At 36.4% G+C, this 20,418-nt stretch overlaps 1 protein-coding gene across 1 annotated transcript in view; it reads right to left on the minus strand.

Moving 5' to 3' along the window:
* LOC145692489 (ATP-binding cassette sub-family C member 4-like) overlaps nucleotides 1-20,418 on the minus strand; it is a 149,097-nt gene that overhangs the window by 69,431 nt on the left and 59,248 nt on the right. The window contains exons 4-6 of the mRNA XM_081767798.1: nucleotides 9,672-9,803; nucleotides 9,230-9,428; nucleotides 2,422-2,650 (exon numbers count right to left, since the gene is read on the minus strand). Coding sequence (XP_081623924.1) covers nucleotides 2,422-2,650; nucleotides 9,230-9,428; nucleotides 9,672-9,803 — 560 coding nt within the window. The remainder of the gene's footprint in view (nucleotides 1-2,421; nucleotides 2,651-9,229; nucleotides 9,429-9,671; nucleotides 9,804-20,418) is intronic.

The raw sequence follows: 20,418 nt of genomic DNA on the forward strand, positions 1-20,418 counted from the left end.
GGAGAAAAATTTCCCTTCTCTTCTTAGGAGTGGATTTTTAATATATTGAAACACGTATTCCCTTATTTTAATCAAGACTTTAAATACCGGATTTCATAGTTGAAATATCCCCACAATGGGATTCTTCTGAATCATTGAGATCTCAATGTTCTGAATAAAGAACTGAAGATTTGAATATGATATAAATTGCCTCGTTTCTCTCTTCAAGATCAGAATTTTCGAAAACACTGAAACACGTGTTCAGTTATTTTAAAGGAGAAAGTTATATGTAAGTTTCATTTTCTTAAATTCAGGAATTCGTAATATTCTCCATTTTAGGAAGGGGGAATTGGACTCTCTGTTACCCCCTCTCCAGCGGTAAGCTTGCCATAGCGGTAGACCTTTGATTTGCAATATAAACTCTAAAAAAATATATGTTGTGCAGGCTGTTTCTTCCTAAGTATGCATTGAGCTATAAATTAATATATTGAACATATTAAAAATGTAATCAGTACTATTTAACCCTTTCGCTGCGAAATTGAACTTCAGTCGAACTTACAATTTTAACCTATCACTTTGAAATTCGACTTTAAAATTCGACTTAGTTCACAACGTCTATTTCTGTTTATACAGGGTTATTCAAAAAGAAAGAACAGATTTCAAACATTTATTTCTTCCAAGCTTCAAAAGATAGAAACATGGTTCGAACGTTACTTGATTAAGAAAAGTTTACAATTTATTGTTAGTAATTATGGTGTGCATTCAATATAAGCACCGTGTGTTACACGACAAATGTCAAAACGGTGGCTCATTTCTTGCCACACACGAATCAGCTGGTCTCTAGTTATCGAATTCACAGCTTCAACAATTCGATGTCGTAGACCTTCAAGAGTGTCAGGCATAGGAAGGATAAAAATACGGTCTTTTACGTAACTCCATAGATAGCCCCATGATGTGGATTTCTTTGGGCTCCTTTCGTAAAGTGTACGAATACGCTCGACATTCTCGTTCGATGTGCGTGGACGTCCCGTGCTTTTACCTTTGCAGATGCAACCATCTTCTACGAATTTTCGATGCCACTCGTAAATTTGCTTATGATGCGGCGGTTGTTTATTAAATTGACGGCGAAATGCTCGCTGAACTGCAACAATGGACTCAAGTTTTGCCATTTGTAGCACACAAAAAGACTTCTCCTGTGGTGAGGGCCGCGGTGGCTCAGTGGTAGAGCGTTCACCTACGGTGCTAGGGGTCTCGGGTTCAAACCCTGCTCCCGCCAAGTGAACTTTGTGGTGGACAAACACCGTGTGCGTGGGTTTTCTCGGGGTTCTCCCGTTTCCTCCCACTTTCTTCATTCCACCATTTCATTCATTACTCATTATCACCGTCTCCTTTAGCCTAACCGGCATAACTGTGGGACGTAAAACTCAAAATTTCATTTCATTTTTTTCTCCTGTGGTGACGCCGTCATTTCACTACAGACAAACAACAACAAACAACAGCGCCAATGCGGCCGTGATTGGAACTTCTATCCGGGCTGTTTAAATTGTAAACTTTTCTTAATCAAATAACATTCGAATCATGTTTCTATCTTTTGTAGTTTGGAAAAAAAAAGTAAATGTTTGAAGTCTGTTCTTTCTTTTTGAATAACCCTGTACTTCGCTGCGATATTTGGTATCAGTTGCTCATTGTTTACGGAAAATTTTGTAGTGATAATGTCTTGCATTTTGTTGCCAACTGGCAGCGATTTCTTTGAACTAAAATAGTAAAATATAAATGATTACGTAAGATTCACTTCATTCTGTTGGGAAGTGTTTGTTGGTTTAACGCTATCAATTAGAGCAGAAAATACGTCAATTTGACATATTCACTACTTGTTATTAATATCTATATGTAATCTGTTATATATAATTTATTGGGCAGTAAAAAGAACTAAAATTTGAAATATTAAGCCATTTATGTGAATTTTGTATTTCAAATATAGTGTTTAGCATTAATTGTACACAATATTGCACTTTTTGAATTTGAAATATTCACAATACGTGTCTTAGTTTCTACCTGTAATCTGTTTTATATAATGTTCGGACAATAAAAATGTACTAAAATTTGAAATGCCATTTTAATGTAACGGGTCTTAAAACCAAATTTCAAGAAAATAAGAATTTTCAGTTTTTTGCTGCATAATTGCTTTCTTTTCGGGAATCATCCGAAAATTTAACACCCAACAAAAGTGTTAAATAGTAATTAAAAGTAGACTTCGACCGAAAGAATTAAATGAACAACAAATTTATACGACTACGCGTATTTCACTTGAATATAGAATGTAGTTTAGGAAAGCTTGAAATACAAAAAATAATGGTTTGCGTAAAAGATTATTTCAGAACAATAATTTTTATTCTATTATTAATTCAATTGTGTCTATACCAGTACAACCGTTCTGCTTACCTTGAGCAAACACTACACCTGTAATTGCTGCAATAGTAACCAAACATGCAAACCCCATTTGGAGCCAAATAATTCCGAAGACAATCCCAAATACAATTGGCAGAGCCAACAGAGATACACATTTGCTGATGACATCAGCTATTACGTCCGCGTCGTTAGATAGCAACAACGTAGCTCCTTTCACAAAAGAATCTTCTTGGGTAATGTCCGGCATCTTGATCTTTAATACCTTAAAAGATTTAAAAATAAATTGCATAGGTTCATACAAATAATGGACTTTCATACCATTATTTAAGTTCATGGTTTTATTCAGAAGTTGCTGAATACTTGCAATTTCATATTTTGAGAAGTTAATTTAAATTAGTAAATTAGGTTTATTTATTTGAGTTCTTGAACTTTTTAAGTCAAAAGTTGAAGAACAACCTTTTGCCTGTAATTTATACAAGATTTACCGAATGTTTTCACTTTTTTATTCAATGATTTCTTTCAGCGTCATTCCAATGAATTTCCCATCGTTTCCTTATAACATGATATCACAACATATCAAAACTTCTCATAACTTTAGGCCGTATTTCAGTAACCCCTCAAAATGACTGTTGATTTTGGTGACCCTTTCGGATTTACGTGAATTAAATTTTTAACGCTCTGTGAAATGTACACTGTTTGGTGCGGAAGTATGAGTAAGATGTGTTGAATTAGAATTATATGAGATATTGTACACTTCTAGTGAAGTGTTATTATAAGAAAATATTAAACAAATATCAATTTTTATAATAAATTTTTTGAATTATTAATTTCCAACTATTTTGCTATCTAAAATTCCTGGACTGTAACTCATATCAAATAGTGCCATATTAGCAACATTTATACTATTTTTATTGTTATTCACTACAAAAATTAATGCAGGTACTATTAATAAAATCCTGAAATATCTAAAGCTTTGTTCTGAAATAAACATGTTATTTATTTAAAAAAGTATATGTTCTATTTTTCATAAAGCGCATTTAATAAACATGTTTGTACCGTGTTTATATTCATGTATTTTAATTTAGTATATAAATCCTAATTTAGAAAATTTGTTGATCAAAAAGTGACAAATCGACACATCTCAGCCAAACCCATCTTCTCAAATTTGGTAGGATGCTCGAAGATATAAAGTTAGGCAATTGTGTATAAAAGTCATAAAAAAATTGTGAATTGAGCACAAACTGAAATAATGGGGTATTAAACCCAAATCTATGACAATCCAAACATTCACACTTTCTCTAATTTCGTCCGTGTTGTCTCCATTATTGCTTAAATTACTGCACTATTATTTTAATTGTTTATAATACCATAAGATTTGCATTTCTGTACTTGATGCTTTCAACCGACAAAACTTGAAAAGGAAAACACTAAATTATTTTATACAATTCTAATATTTAATCGCTATATATGCAATAAATGAAATAGTAAAGGAAACTTCTCAGATAGGCCTACTTGAATTGATAATTTTTTAGTATACACTTTTGGAAATTTCATTCCTACATACTTATATTTGCTTTACCTCAAATTCTAATAATGATACAGTAGTGATTTGGCAACATAATGAAGCATGATACAAAAATTTTCTTCCTTTCTTATAAATCTCATTTCATTAACACAAGGCTAAATTCAAATTAGCAATTGATTTACGTGTAGGCCCTACGTTAAAAAGTGGTATATCAAAGGAAAGAAAAATCAATGTTCCGTATGAATGATGAGTACGGAAGTGCATCCATTTATCATTTCGCCAGTATTTCTGTTTTCTGGCAATTTAAATTTGTAGCTAATAACTCACTTTTTTAATATTCAGTATGTTTGCAGTTTTGATCATATGTATAATGAAAGAGAAAATCACTAAAATTAAATCAATAGTTTTCGGACCCTAAACACTTCGGAACACATGAAAGTAATAATGATCAGCTAGGCATTCTGATTTTATACGCCTAGAACTTTACAATAAATTTGTCTCAAGATATGGCCATGTATAAGGGAATCGTGTCCACCTCTTTTTTATCATTTTTGACATATTTCATCTTTAAGATTTCTACCCGAAACTCTTTTCAGAGCTTTAAAGTCTAAATATTGTAACTCTTTTACAGTATAATGTGAGAGAACAATGCTAACTTTTCCATGTACTGTACGAATTTTATGTTTCATTTTACTGCAACTTTGGTAACTGCACTTGATTCCCTTTTGCTCTGAACGACTCATATCTGAGTCAGAAACCTGATTTATTGGCGTTATGGAAGTCACAGTGCCTTGTAGTCGGTAAATATTAATTGATTTGTGTAAGAAAATTGAAAAATTTGTGAACAACGTATAAAGAATATGGGATGAAAATAAACGTTGAAAGAACTCAGAAAAGAAGTGGTGATTAGAATGAGAAAGGTTATGTCAAACGCGGAAAATGAAGGAGAAAAAATAGAACAGGTAAGTGGTTTCGGTTATGTACGTAGTAATATTAGTGACGATCTTAAATATAAATGCAAAATAGAAGCAAGCATAAGAATGGTAGAATAAACAGCTAGAAACAACCAATGCGTAACTTGTGAGACGTTAAATAAAGAATTATGGGAAACAATCACGATAGGTTTCATGTAGAGGAATTGTAGTATGAAGTACAAACATGGACATTATGGTAGTGGTGAAGAAATGTTCAAAACAAGAATCTGGAAAAGAATGGAAAAATTAGCATAGTAAAGCAAAATTTCAATATGGAAGTGTTAATGTAGTGAAAGTTAAGAAAACAATTGTGATTTGAATGATTGTGACATTAATAGGAAAAGATTATCATATTAAGGATCTAATAAGAAGTATGATTGAAGGCAAGGGATGATGCATAAATCTATAATTAATGTACCATGTTAAAGAGAACTATCTTAGCGTTAAAACTGGGAGATTAACTAAACTTTTTGCCGCTCCAAGGCAATTGAAAAAAATACCACCCTTTCAATATCAAAAAATGCCATACAGAAAACTCGAGCTAGTGTCGCTAATAATCAATATTTCAGTAAACGTGAAAATGAAATAAAACATGTAAAATAAATGAAATATTATATTCTAAATGTTATTAGAAATTAATGAAAAAAGATGAAGTATATATTATTCCATAGATCTTATTGAGTTAAGTGATACGCATAAATTTTCAAGCAAAATGAATGAAAACCATTTAATTTGCAAACTTAAAAATTAAACTTTGTACGAGAATCATATAAGCTATTGAAATGACACACTGAAGCTTTTCGTTATGATATTAACAAAATGACAGTAACGGTATGGTTAACAGGATATAGTCTAAAATTATCAATAACTCTTAAATTTTCATTTCTATCGAACTAAAATAATATCCAAAAGATATATACCATATACTGTATATCATGTATATGTATAAGTAGCATATATCAATATATAGATCGCGTTTAGCTGAACAAGGTAACTTGTTTCAGTGTAAATTATCCTGTGCAGATTTTTTAAAAGAAAGTCTGAAAAAATGAACTTTTGTAACGCTTAAAAGTTATCCGTTGCAAATTATAATTGACAGCTTTTGTTATGTTGGAATATTTTGTTATTTATTTATATGTACTTTGTACGTAGCAAAGCACTCTGTTAACAAGTAGATTATTATTTGTCTTTTCCCCAACTGTGACACTCGTGCTGTTTACGCAAATACTAAGTGTAACTATTATTTTCACCGTAAATAAATTTTGGTTCTTTTAATTACTCATAAACAAGAGGTTACTGCTGACAATTTCCCCCCACGTTCTCTCTTGGGAAAAGATGTCAATCATTGTCTATATTCTTTCAAAATATTACTTTTAGATATTAAGGAGAAGAAAGTCCTGTAAACGTTCCTCATTCCTCGAGAAAAATGAAGATATGTTTCGATTTGTGTAATCATGAAATGAATGTTCTGCTGAAATAATTAGATGTAGTGGTCCAGAGAAACAACGCAAACATATATATTTCAAATTTTTCTGTTAAATCATGAATTTCTGGAATATTATCAAGAAAAAATCTGATCAACAAAGCACATGGCTGCGTAAGTAAACATAGTCTTCAACTAACGCCTTGTTTCGATCAGTATACAAGTCCGTGTCACATCCGTATGTTCATGAATAATAAATATCTAGGTTCCACGAACTGGAATATGAAAAAGCTGGTTCGCGAAAATTTGCCGGTAAATACCCACGTTCACTCATATGGTCATGCTAAGAACTGTAGTGCATGGAAGTTCCTAATTGAGGCAGGTAATGTATGTAGTGTTGCTAATACTATTTCTCAATATACTATATTTCCTTCTCCCATATCCCTGATTTCCCTGTAATGTTCAGAATTAAAGAGGAAATACACTGGCTTTCATACTCGTGCCTCAACTGGTTAAATCAGGTAAGCGGACTAGAATTTGTTCTTAGTAAAACTATTAGAAAATACTGTATAAGACTGTCTCAAAATGCACTACAATATATACTAGATACAAGGAGTGACTGGAAAGTTTTCTGCCTAACCTAAAAATAAGTAGTTAAGCAAACCAGATGACACACATGTTTTAGCAATGTAAAGTGGCTGCTCTACAGCATGATCCGGAAGTGGGCGTAATCCTAATTGGTGTTTTCTGGTGGTTTTAGGTTTTACCCAGATTTGTTTGCTAACATTGCTTGGTAGTGTCTGGTAACATTGCTCAGCATTGTCTGGCAACATTGCTATCCATATTCATTTGTTTTCTGCTGTTTTCTGCTTGGTAACTGTTATTTGCAGTGAAGTTTCGCGATTCATGTGCGCAATTACCTGAATCAGACGTTTCCTGGCCGCTGGATTGGAAGAGATTCTGCATCTTCACCAGCTTCCTTTGCCTGGCCTCCAAGAATTCCCGATCTGACGACACCAGACAATGCTCTCTGGGGTTTCATAAAGCAACAAGTAAGAAACACTCGATATCACACAACGCAGGAATTGCGAGCAGCTCTGGAACATGCCTTCACCCTCGTGACTCCGGAATATCTCCGCAAAACATCTGCGAGAACTTGGCGCAGAATTCAACTGTGTTACGACACGGATGGTAATCATACCTATGTTTATGATTCTTAAGACTTCAAGGTAATTTTGTACAGACATTCTACCACAACTAGCACTATACTGTTGAAACTAAAGTGGGGTACGACCACTTCCGGACCACCCTGTAGAGTTCTATTCAAGAGAAATCACATCGGCAATGCTAGTGAAACCGGTTTTCATTACATTATAGAACCACCAATCATTTTTCCTTATTGTAATTTTTAGAATATGCTTGTTCTAAGTATTTTCGTTTTATATTACTAGGTTCTTCAAGTCAATGAAACTTTGAAAGTGGAGAAATTGGGTTTTTGCACTGTTATAAAACATGTTTATCCAAAACATAAATTATTTTAAATTCATCAGAATATGTTTAATAGATTACATGTCAACATCCTTTCAAATCTTACAGTAAATGCTGAATATAAGCATTGAAGCGTGACATGCGCACTAAAGACTAATAATACTAAAGACAAACCAAGTTTGAGAAAACTATCATCTACCACCAACAAGAAAGTCGTTGAGCTCGTCCTGAACTTGGTCATGCAAGATCATTAGGGATGCACATTAGACAAAAGTTTAGGCTATCTGGTCTCCTAATGTGTCGTAAAAGTATTATCTCGTCTCGTGAATGTATATATATGTATATATCTGTATTGAAAAAGATAAGCCCTGTCTTGTCTCATCTTTTTCATGTGCAATCCTAAAGATCGCCGATTCTCAACAAATCAAACATAGGCGCATTGGGCATTTAACAGAAGTGAGACCATATCATCAAGAAGGACCTGGCTTTTATAAGTTTCCATTCGTTGGGTCTTACGTCTTCTGAATCTAAGGAGAAGCGTATTCTTCACACCACATTTCTGACACTTTCGGAAATGTTTGAAGCTCATATGAATAGTTTTCTTGCTCGATTCTTCTCTCTGGTTAAGTGCTGTGTTCATAACTATCAATCTAAAACAAAAGAACAATCAAAGGAATGAGGTTATACATAACCCCTCACTCAAATAAGACCAAAGTCTTGACTTCAACAAAGAAAATGATAGATTCAGTTTTGTCAGCTCTCGACGTATTGCATTGATTGAATACTATCAAAGAAGTCCCACACCAACAGAGATATTTACTCTGAACTTGTGTAACACATATACAGAAAATACAAGTAAATGTGCCAGTGATGATAACCAAAGAAATCTAATTTTACAACGCAAACGCTTCTGCTCACTCCTCAGTGGTTGCTACGGCAACAACTCAAGTTTTACAAGTTCAGGCACAATTTCTCAGTTATATATATCTGAGTCAATCTTCTACTTTTTTTAACATGATAAGCTCTAGTTGGTCGACGATGCCAACGAAAATCATGTCTTAGATACCAAGGAGGAATTTTAGTCGAAACTTGAAGAGTTATTTTTCACTGCGATAAAGATGCTTCAACACTTCTGAAGCAATAATATTGTCCTTTTATATCTTCCTTGAGATTCGAAACCTCCCAGTCACTTCTTGTATGTCACAAAGATGTAAATTTGTTCCAATATGACATTTTGAACTTGAGTTCTCAAAATATGGTTATAGTAATTGTCGGTTTAGAAATAAAAACAATTAATATTCCTATTTTCAGATTTAAAATACTAGTGAAGAGGCATACTACCAAGGTATATATACTGTATATTGCTCATGTTGTTTCAGACTTATAACACATGCTTGTTAGAAGACTACTGTCGATGAAATACTAACTCACCTTACGGTAAAGCAATTGTGCACAAGCTATATTAATTTTTGCACGGAAGGTATTTGTGTGTTGTTTCCAGCTACGAGATAATGCAGTCACTAGAAATCCACAGAAACTGAGCAAGCAGCCATTTAGAACAATAATTCCCAGAGATTCAGGCACTTGGAGAGAGTGCAGAAAAAATCCAAATAGTAAACTTTCTCCAGCTCTGAAAAATATGAGAAATTACTTATACTGTATATTTTAACTACCGAAGCATTCATTAAAAAAATATTCTGACAATAATTAAATTTTAGCAATCTTGAGAGCGTTTTCATAACAGCAATATCAAATAGCGTATACTTACGTATGCTTATTGGATTTTCATATGTTTTATATTAAAAATATACATTAATTTTAATTACATTGCAATATAAAACAAAGAACATTTGAGTAAGACATTTTTACTTACATCAATATTCCTAGCGACAACACCAAAAACATCGATATCAAAAAATGTAACCTGAACATCAATAGCAGAGCTCGTAGAAAGCTTGGTTTTCTTTCCCATTTTTGCGAATTTAGTATGTGTTGTTTCCATAACCTGAAATGAAATGAACGTCCATACTACTATCTTATATATCACATATATATTCATTGAAATATGTGCAATGGGATTATTCTGGCAAATACTCTTTGAAGAGCAGCGAATTCTTAATATGTTTTGACTTTCTCAAAAAGAGACCACCTTACGAATTGAGTTGCTCACTTGTACGAATGAAACAAGAAGATACGTACGTATTGGTTCTTCTCGTAAAATAAAATAAAATAAAAAAATAAAAAATAAGGCTAACAATTGAAGGAATAAATGAAGTTTCAAGCCACAGTATTATTATTTCTTTTCTTTTTGCTTCGGTTTCTTAAATAAAACCATGTATCATACCATACTGTACATATATTACTGACATATTAACAACATTTTATAAATTGAGGGCTGGATAATATACTATTCGTGAACCGTCTACAGGGTAGTAAATGCGTCATTGTTCATGCAATCAGTTGTGTAAGTGGTGATGGAGGAGGACTTGGCTCTGAATTCGCTACTCTACAACTGATTGTATAAAGGGTGCAACATAAAAACTCCAATATTTGGAAAGGTAAAAATTTTAAACCAAAGAAGATACAGTAATTGCCTTGTATTTGTGCTAAGTACACGTAATATCGTTTTATAATGAATCTGTTACGATCAAACCACCAATCAAGTAGTGGCCTGCATTATTCATGCAAAGAAGAAGCAGATGCAAAATGCACATTGCGTTGTTATCGGCGACGCAATTATGCCCTTCCCAAATAGGAGAGTTTGCCTTTTTAAAGCACCAAAGAATTCACCGATTTGGGAAGGGTATAGATTCGAGTGGGGAGTGAGGCAGTGATAGGAAGCATTTTGTCAAATAGAAGTGTACATGCCCTTTTAAGTACACACCGTAATGTGATCGGGAGAAATTGTGCCTTTTTTGTTGAAGGATGTAAAAACATCGAGTCGCCGATAACAACACACGCATTCACTTCGCGCTCTTTATCAATGTTGGTTCGCAGCTTGAATGATGTTTGTTAAAAACATGCTGACTTACTGGTAAAACGGTATTAATTGTATTTTCCACAAATAATAAAAGAATTTTAAAATAAAAGTCTATTAGCTTCCAAATAAAAGCATATTTTTGCCGCAACCTTGATTAAGTTTAAAAATAAAGTGGTTCAGTGGAAGTTCATCCTGCTATTCCCCAAATTACGTTTGAACTCTGAAAACTGCACCTCTGTAAGAAAAAAAAAAAGTTGTGTACAGTCAGCGACAGTAGAAAATGGAGGTTGGATACATAACAAATGATAGCTTTTTTCAGTAGCAGAATAGTTTCACTGTATGTCTGATAGTTGGACAACCAACATGACAGCAAATACATGCCCGAAAACATAACATGCCAGGATATTCCTCCATTTGGAGGAAAAAGTATTACTGTCTGAGAGCATCACTTAGAGAAACAACCACGAGATAAATCTACAGAAATTCCATTTACTTTAAGATCAAAGAGATAGGAATTAATGCAAAGGAAACGAAAACAGTAATACGCATCATGCAGAGAGCGAAAAAGGATGGAAAGCTAAACAAAATGAGAAAAGAAGGAAAGAGGGAAAGGAAAGAGCAAAAGACATGGGAATAAATTAAATTTTAACACTTAAGGATAAACAGTGTCCGTCTTTCCCCCTGCCCCCATCGTGGGTTTTCTCCCTTCATAGGATAAATCTCTTTCAGTATCAAACGCGAACATCATTTATAGTGTTGAAAAAAATTTAACTCAGTCTAGGCCGAGACTCGAACCCCAGACCCTTAGAATGACAGTCTCACGCGGTATCCATTTACCTAGACATGCTCTATCTATAAAACAGCTATTACCCGCGCTGTTAACGAACGTGTTAAATCAGCCATTGTCGGTGAGCCACCCCAGTTCCATTTGAAGTTTAAATTTTATTTACCTCACTTAGCCATCTATGGGTAGCAGTCCCCTTGCTTTCATAAAAAGCATTTGTTCTGTAGATTAAAATCAAGAATGAATTAATCTGTACTCTTGGGAGCTTACTAGTGCACCAACATATCTATCTATCTATATCTATATGTCTATATATATATATATATGTGTGTGTGTGTGTGTGTGTGTGTGTGTGTGTCGAATTGATTTTGGATTAAAAAGCGACTTCGTAAGTTTACGGAACGCGTGTTAACACGACAGTAAGGACATCTCGTAACGTTGTTATGTAACATACGCAGTGTAAATAAAGTTTCAAAACCAGAAGTCGGAAGATATGCCGTGCGTAAGTCGGTAAGACGTCTGCTTGCTGAGTGGAAAAATCCGGGTTCAAATCTGGGCTGTTACTTTTTTTTTTTTTTTTGTTCCGTTGAAAATACATTTCTATATTTTTACGTTTGAAATTGCTTTCTTTCATTTTTTGTAGATTATCTTAAATTAGTGAAGGCCAAGTAAGGTCAGATTACATATATGTCTGCTTTATCTGTGTGTACAGTTCAGAGATGGAGTGAGTCAATTGTGTCAAGATTTGTGAGTAGGTCAGTGGATCGTGGGTCAACAGGACGTGACTCACTGTGACACACTACCCACCGTGACCTCTCTGACTCACGCTGACTCTACGTTTTAAATTTTAAAGTCTCCCTCTTTATTCGGCCTCCCTCCTTATTATTAAATTCAATGTATAGATAATTATTGAGTTGAGTTGATTTTGAGTTTAGCGCCCTTTTCAGCAGCGAGGCTATATGAGACGGGACATACTGATTAACATAGAAACCGAAAAACATGAGCTCCCGTTGGGAATTAAAAAAGGGTCTTCCACGCCACAGGCATATAATAGTGTCTTATATAGCAGTTAATATTCTTGCTATAAAGTATCAAATAACTAAACATTTGATGTAAATAAATGAGAAACCTAAAATATTACAGATTACTGCAATTGCGATTTAATTCAATTTTAAGCATTATACATCCATATGATTGTTAAAGTTGCTTTATAAAGATGCAGATTATGAATTATAGTAATTTTTTAATGAAATGAAATTAAATTAAGTTTGACGTCCCATGCTTATGTCGGCTAGGTAAAGGAGACGGTGATGATGAGAAGTGAACGAAAATTGTGCAACGATGTAGGTAGGAGGAAACAGGAGAATCCTGAAGAAACGAACGCACACGGTGTTTCTTCACCACCAATCTGACTTTGCGCAAGCTGGGATCGAACCAAGGACCCCATGCACCAGAGGTGAACGCTCTATCACTAAGCCACTTTGGCCCTATGAAAAATACAACCATATTTATTCTCTCTCTCTCTCTCTCTCTCTCGCTCCTTTTTTATATAGGTATCAGAAGCATGAATAATTTTCATTTTGGGGGTGCGGTGGCTCAGTGGTAGAGCGTTCACCTCCGGTGCTTCGGGTCCCTAATTCGATCCCAGCTCGCGCTGTTTGGACTTTGTGGTGGACAAACGCCGTGCTGGTGGGTTTTCTCGGGGTTCTCCCGTTTCCTCCTACTTTCTTCATTCCACCATTTCACTCCTTTCTCATTATCACCGTCTCCTTTAGCCTAACCGGCATAACCATGGGACGTTAAACATAAAGATTTCATTTTATTTCAATTTTTGTTTTGAACGTATGGTTTCAAGTTGGTATTACACTCAGAACTCTGATCTTAATGAGTTGAGTTGATTTGGAGTTTAACGTCTCTTTCAACAGCAAGACCATATATGACGTGGACATATTGATTAACGTAAAACCCCAACCATGTAAACTCCCACCGTGTGGTGGTGATTGTGATTTTGAGTTTAACTGCCCGGTCAGCAGCGTGGCTATAGGAGACGTGGACCTACTGATTAACATGGAATACGAAGCACTTGAACTCCCACCGGGAATCGAACCCGGGTCTCCCACGATAAAGTCGTGCGTACGCTAACTCCCACCGGGAATTGAAATCTGTTCTCATTGTAAGAATGTTAACGTTCCTTATTTTACCGGTTTTTGTATAACTTCATGGACCAAATTTCACAGAAGTAAATCCCCAGGGTAAGCAGGTTTGCATATCCAGACTCCTAAGTATGAAAACATTTACGCTCACTTCAACCTCAAACAATTCATGAATTGAAGAATAAAGGATAATATTCCCGATAAAGTATATGGTTTGAAAAATACCATATAGGAGAGGGACATATCAGTCCTTTCTGCTCATGGAGTTATTAAAACAGGATCATCGGGCAGTGGTCTTTACCATTGAAAGATGTTGCTTCTAAAATATTTCCAAGTAACTTCCAATTTTCTTGTTCTTGTTGTGGGGCTCAATGGTAAACCGCTTGCTTACTCTGGTGCGTGTGGTCTTTATTGTTTCGATCCCCGGCCAAGTAAGTTTGCGTTGGACAAGATCGTATCCGTAGGTTTTCTCAGGGTACTCCCGCTTTTTGCCACTTTTCATTCAACCAATTCTTCTATCATCATTGACTTGCTTTAAACATTGGAGAGGTCTTGGTCCCTTGAGCATTGCGGTGATGTAAGAAATCAGATTCGATCCCAAGCATTTGGGTTGTGATGTAAACCTTTGCTGTGGTTCAGTCTCAGTATTTTATTACGCGAGGTAAAACCATCCATACAGCTATAAATGTTGTTCTATCTTACGCAACCAGGTATTGATATTGAGCCAATGCGGAACCTCATTTTTGGCGCTTTGAGGCCAGGAACTGACTTCGGACATTACGCTGTTTTCAAACGACTAGGATCTTTCCAATGTTACCATCCGCGTCCAACAACCCCATGTTTAAAAGGGGAATAGAAAGAACCCGTGTCTAAAACTTCCGGACCCAGTTTCTTGACCTTCAAGTTTAGGGATCGACTTCTGACATCACAATTGTGCTCAACGGATCAAAACCTTTCAAATGCCGAAAACGCCGTCCAACAACTTCATCTTTAATAGGTGAATAGAAGGGACCCGAATCCATAACGTCAGGACCCCATTCCTTGAGTTGCGTGGCCTGGGCCAGACTTCTGACATTACTACTGCACTCAGGGGACCCGGACCTTTCCAACGCTACCACTCGCGTCCAGCAACTCCATGTCTAACATGGTCGTCCTGACGTAGGAGAATCGACTCCATGCTTTTTTCATAATTATTCTCCAAATAGATTTGTATACAAGGTAGTTTGGCAAGTTTAGAAGCAGGTCTAAAATAAGCCTCTTGAGAGTGGCTCTTATTTGTTAAAGAATACATAACGATCGCTTTTGGCTGTTGCAATGGTCTGTCTAAGCGGCTTGATAAAAAAGAAAAAACAGCGTAGCATAACAACAAAAAGGTGTTTCTCTTATATGTTAAAAATAAAAGCACAGAAAGAAAAAGTCAAAGTTTGGTAAGGTGAGTGTCGGGGGACGCCGAATTCTACTTCGCCCTGGGCAACGAAATTTCTAGCTACGGCTCTGAACTCCAACACTTATCGGTCATTCAGAGTCTCATCCCTTACCTACAACAGCGTAGTTTGATTAACCTGTTATACCAAAACGTTTGGAAAGAACCTTTGAGTGTGACTTATTGATAGCTATGCAATATGTTGATAGAGTGCTAGTCTTCAGTTTAGCAACGAAGGTGCCCTTAGGCGAAATTTCACGTTGCTCTCTACTTTTGTCTGTGCCTTGTAAATCGTAACATTATGTTTAAAGGCAAGCAGAAACAACGTCAGTTGTTTAGTACTTCTTTGCAGAGCAACTGATAAGGCGTTTGTGTCTTTTACACAAATAATTTTTGCCTGATTGCTGTTTGAAGCCTTTTTGCATTATACACTATAAAACAACATATCCAGATTCAGAGAAATACACAGAAAGTTTAAAGAAGGGGGGTTAAAAATATCGTTATTATTCAGATGCTTTATTATTGTTATTATTATTATTATTATTATTATTATTATTATTATTATTATTATTATTATTATTATTATTATTATTATTTTCTTGAGTACAGAGATACAAAGAACAAGAACTCCGTCACCATTAACATGGAAGCGAAAATGACTTCGAATTGGAAATAATAGATCAATGCATTTAATTTCGAGGAGAGGCTATAGGGCAGACACGGATCCAGGGAGCGATCGGGGCAATCGCCCCCCTCCCACGGAAGAGGAAGCTTTCTTATTTTATATATAAATAAAACCCATCCCAAAATTTGGAGCTCTTAAAACTAGCTAAGTAGCAGTATTACAATCCACACCCCCCCCCCAGAAGTCCGTTCTGGATCCGCCCCTGCTACAGGGGTACTTTAGAGTTCACTGCTTTTCCTTGCAATCCACGCTCATTGCTGGATAAGTATTATATTTTATTATATTATTTGTCAAATTGAGCGAAATAGTTTTACCACAGCGGCAAATTCAACAATTAGGTTTAAGAAAAACAACTCATTGGTTCAAACACACACAGAAAGAGAGAGTCCATTTGTTCGGGATGTTTTTTGAGGTTCGCGGCGTCTCCCAAGAAGAAATCTTGCTAAAACATATGTTGTTTTAAACAAGGAACGTAAATGGGTATCAGGTATATCAGTACTTCAAATGAAAAGCAAAAAGAAAAGAGAGATAAAGATGAGTAATTTCCTATACTGTATTTTTGGCATTGAAGAATACCGTTACTGTTTTATTGATCTACTGTACGCACTTCTGCGTTTTACTAACCAACCCACAATCATGCTATATATACCATATATCGGCTAGGTCCAATCTGCTGCCAATGCGCCTTTTCTTCAAGGAACATTTTTTTTATTATTACACGCTCAGAAACAAGGATAATCACCCGAAACCTGAGAAGATCTGAAGAATGACCCAGTAACAATAAACTGACAAAGGGAAGGAAATACAAAAGTGGAAAACTATTGTAATCCAAAGTCGAGGCATTTTTTCTTGCAATAACCGACCCTTCAAGTCGGGGGAAGTTTCTTGAAATAATAGTAATATATTTTTAACTTGCTCCTTATTTTAGCTTATGTAGTAATTTAAGACACAAAGATGTATCGCAATTTGCAATACATTTTTCAATTTGCAGTGCAAACTGCGATGCGATACTCCATTTAAAAAATGCAAGGAGATTCCTGACCAGTTGTTCTTTCAGAAAAAATGTTCTAGATGAGGGGAGCACTGCTGGTACTATTCTATTTGTTATTGTATTATAGACGTAATATTTTGGTCTCCTCCGGGGGGCACTCTCAGAGCTCCAGGAGGGGGACAGTGCCCCAAAAACATATCTGGAAGAAATACTGTTCCTGACACCAAGATAAGACAAAAGGTAATAACAAACCTGGGCGCACAAATGCTTAATTTCGGAGTTATAGGCTGCCAAAAACATGAAGAAATGAACTTTAAAGGTCCATAGCTCCAAAACTAGGCGACCTATCGTAGTAGGGTCAAGACCTTATTTAGGAACTAGTACGTGCGCTATCCAAATATCCATGTTTCAGAATTCTAACATACTTCTGCAACAATTTTTATACAGGTATTTGGTGAGTACTTCAAATTATATGCACATACCCAAAGTTCCTCTCTAAAAATTGTCGCATGTGTACTCTAGATTCTGAGACATTGTATTTTTGGATAGCGCACATATTAGTTTCTGAGTGAAGTCTTAACCCGACTACGATAGGTAGGGATGCGCACGAGACAAGATTTGAGGCTTTCTCGTCTCGAAAATGTGCTGTAAAAGTGATGTCTCGACTCGGAAAATGTATTCTTTTTTATTGCAAGAGCTGTGTCTCGACTCGAAATTTGTCAGGAAAATTCTGTCTCGACTCGTCTCGTGCGCATCCCTAACGATAGGTCCCATAGTTTTACAGCTATGAACTCTTAAAGCCCCGGATCCAGGATATGATCAAGGGAGCGACTAAATCACTGTTTGCCGCTTTATCCAGTGTAAAGCAGGATTGAAGCCTATTTTATCCAGTGTATACCTGAGTGTCAAGAGGGCTGTAGCTCCCCTTGGATCCGCACCTGTATAATATATATATATAAGGTAGGGGGCCCAAATTTCGTCCACGTGCCTAATTTCGTCTCCTTCAGTTTCATGTTGTTTATGGTAGGAGCGCTGTCGGTGCAACAACATTTGTGCAGGGGAAGGCAAGCGGGGGCAGTTGTGAGAGTGTAGCGGTCAAGGACGGGTGTGCTGTTGTTTGACGAGGAAACGTGTGATTTTTGCGAAGGTGAGTTCTTGCAGTATTGTTCATATTATTCTATTGTATTTGTTGGAAGTATTGGTTTGGTACTGTCCACATGTCAGTGGTGTAAGTAGATGACAATAGCAATATTTGTATGTGTTTAAGTGTCACAAGGTATTTTTGTTAGGAAGGTAGGAAGAGCCATGTGAGCGTGAAAGTTGTTCCTAATTTCGTCCCCTTGTATGTTCCGAATTTCGTCCCCTTATTTCCAGGGGACGAAATTAGGAACTCACACATGCATTCCATTTGTTTCAGATGGGTCCCCGGAAACAATGGAATAAAGATGCTATGAGGACTGCGATTGCTGCAGTGCGGAAGAAAGAGTTGGGATACAAAGCAACCAATAAGATGTATAATGTTCCTAGGGCGACATTGAAAGATTATGTGAAGAAAGGTGGACATTTAAGTGGAGAAGAGTTGGTAGCGAAGACAATTGGCAGGAAACCAGTGCTGACCCCCGACTTGGAGAGACAACTTGTTGAATACTGCATGGTCATGGAGAAGCACTTTTACGGTGTAACACTGAAAGATTTACTGCATTGCCTATCAACTTGCTATTCGGAACAATATTCAACAATCGTTTTCAGTAGAAAATAAAACAGCAGGACGTAAGTGGATGCGCCTATTCTTCAAAAGACATCCTGAAATCTCAATTCGAAAACCTCAATCTCTTGCTCGGATTCAAGGATTCACCCCTCAAAGTGTTGAACAGTTTTTTGCTCTGTTAAAGCCAGAACTGGAAAAAGTGCAATTTAACCCGGTCAAAGTGTTCAATCTTGATGAGACGGGCATTTCGATCGTGCAACACAAAGCTGCGCGAATTGTGGCCATGAAAGGAAAACGCGAGGTGCATAAAGTGTCCTCTGCTGAGCGCGGTTCGTTAATCACTGTGGTGATGTGCATGTCTGCTGCTGGGCAATTTGTGCCCCCCATGATGATTTTCCCAAGACAACTAATGAAAAGTGAACTGATGGATGGGGCACCACCAGGAAGTATCGGAGCGGTTCACCCGTCTGGATGGATAACGGCCGATCTATTTGAGAAGTGGTTTCAACATTTCATGTTGATCACAAAACCTTCAAACGAAGACCCCGTTGTGTTAATTGTAGACGGACATTATTCGCACACGCGTAACATCAATGTAATAGATGCTGCACGCGAACATGGAGTGTCAATAGTTTGCTTGCCTCCTCATTCTACATCGAAACTGCAACCGCTTGATGTTGCTTTCATGTTTCCATTTAAGACGTATTATGGTCAAGCCATTGAAAGTTGGTTGAGTAACCATCCTGGTCACACAGTTGGCAATCTTCAGGTAGCTGGTTTGTTCCGTGAAGCATATGAGCGTGCTGCAGTCGTACAAACAGCTGTCAACGGATTTCGCAAAACGGGCATTATTCCATACAATCCGAATATTTTAGTGAAGCGGATTTTCTTGGCCATCCACAGTCTGACACCAAACATCAGGATGGAACTAATAATTCCGATGATGTGATCCGTCCTTCTGACCAAGCATCCACCAGCAAGCAGTTTCAAAACCAGCAGCCAGCAGTTACTCCTCAAAACATTAGGAACGTTCCAGTGATCCAACCATCAACATCTACGAGACGAGGTGCAGCAACTATCACCAGCTCGCCCCATAAGAGAAAGATTGAAGAAGCTATGGCAAAAAATCGCTCGAGACATTCGAAGACACGTGTTCAACCTACTAGTGCTAAACAAAAGTGCGGAAAACCATCCTTTCGCAAAGCCAAAGAAGACACGACAAGCGACAGTGACTCCAGCTTTGACATTCCATATGCCGACTTGTCTGACAGCTTTAGTGAGGATGATGCTGATGCTCAATGTACAATTTGTGGGGGGAAATATTCTACAGATAGACATGGTGAAACGTGGATCTGCTGCTCGCAATGCCTTACATGGCTTTATGAAGCTTGTTGTGGTGCTGAACGCCGTGCTACATTCATTTGCCGGGATTGTTTAAATGGTTAAATCCTCATCATATCCTGATAACCAGTTTTTCTATAATTCTATTTGCACTTGTTTTACTTGTATTTTCCTTAGTTTATTTGTTTGTAGTTTGCTTCGTTACACGTAAAAGTTAAAAGTACATCATCATAGTCAGCTACACGTGTTCACTTTTCTGCCTATTTTTTTGTAACTAGTTAAATAAAACTGCTTATTACGAAAGAAACTTTAACGTTGTACTTTCTTTTGAAATTTTAATGGGGGACGGAATTAGGGCCACGTTTTTGTTTTTGGACAGATTGCAATACTTTTGAAATCATATTGTAAAAATAAAACTAAATGCTGATAAACGCAACTCATCTTGGCTACCCAATAAAGGAATAGTCACTATAGATAATGTGCAAGTTTGGCTCTCCTAACCTATATCCTGCAGCCTCAAGGTACGAAAACATGACTAGGGGACGAAATTTGGGT

The sequence above is a fragment of the Thermobia domestica genome, chromosome 8 (genome assembly GCF_964235325.1).
Source record: "Thermobia domestica chromosome 8, izTheDome1.hap1.1, whole genome shotgun sequence".
NCBI lineage: Eukaryota > Metazoa > Arthropoda > Insecta > Zygentoma > Lepismatidae > Thermobia > Thermobia domestica.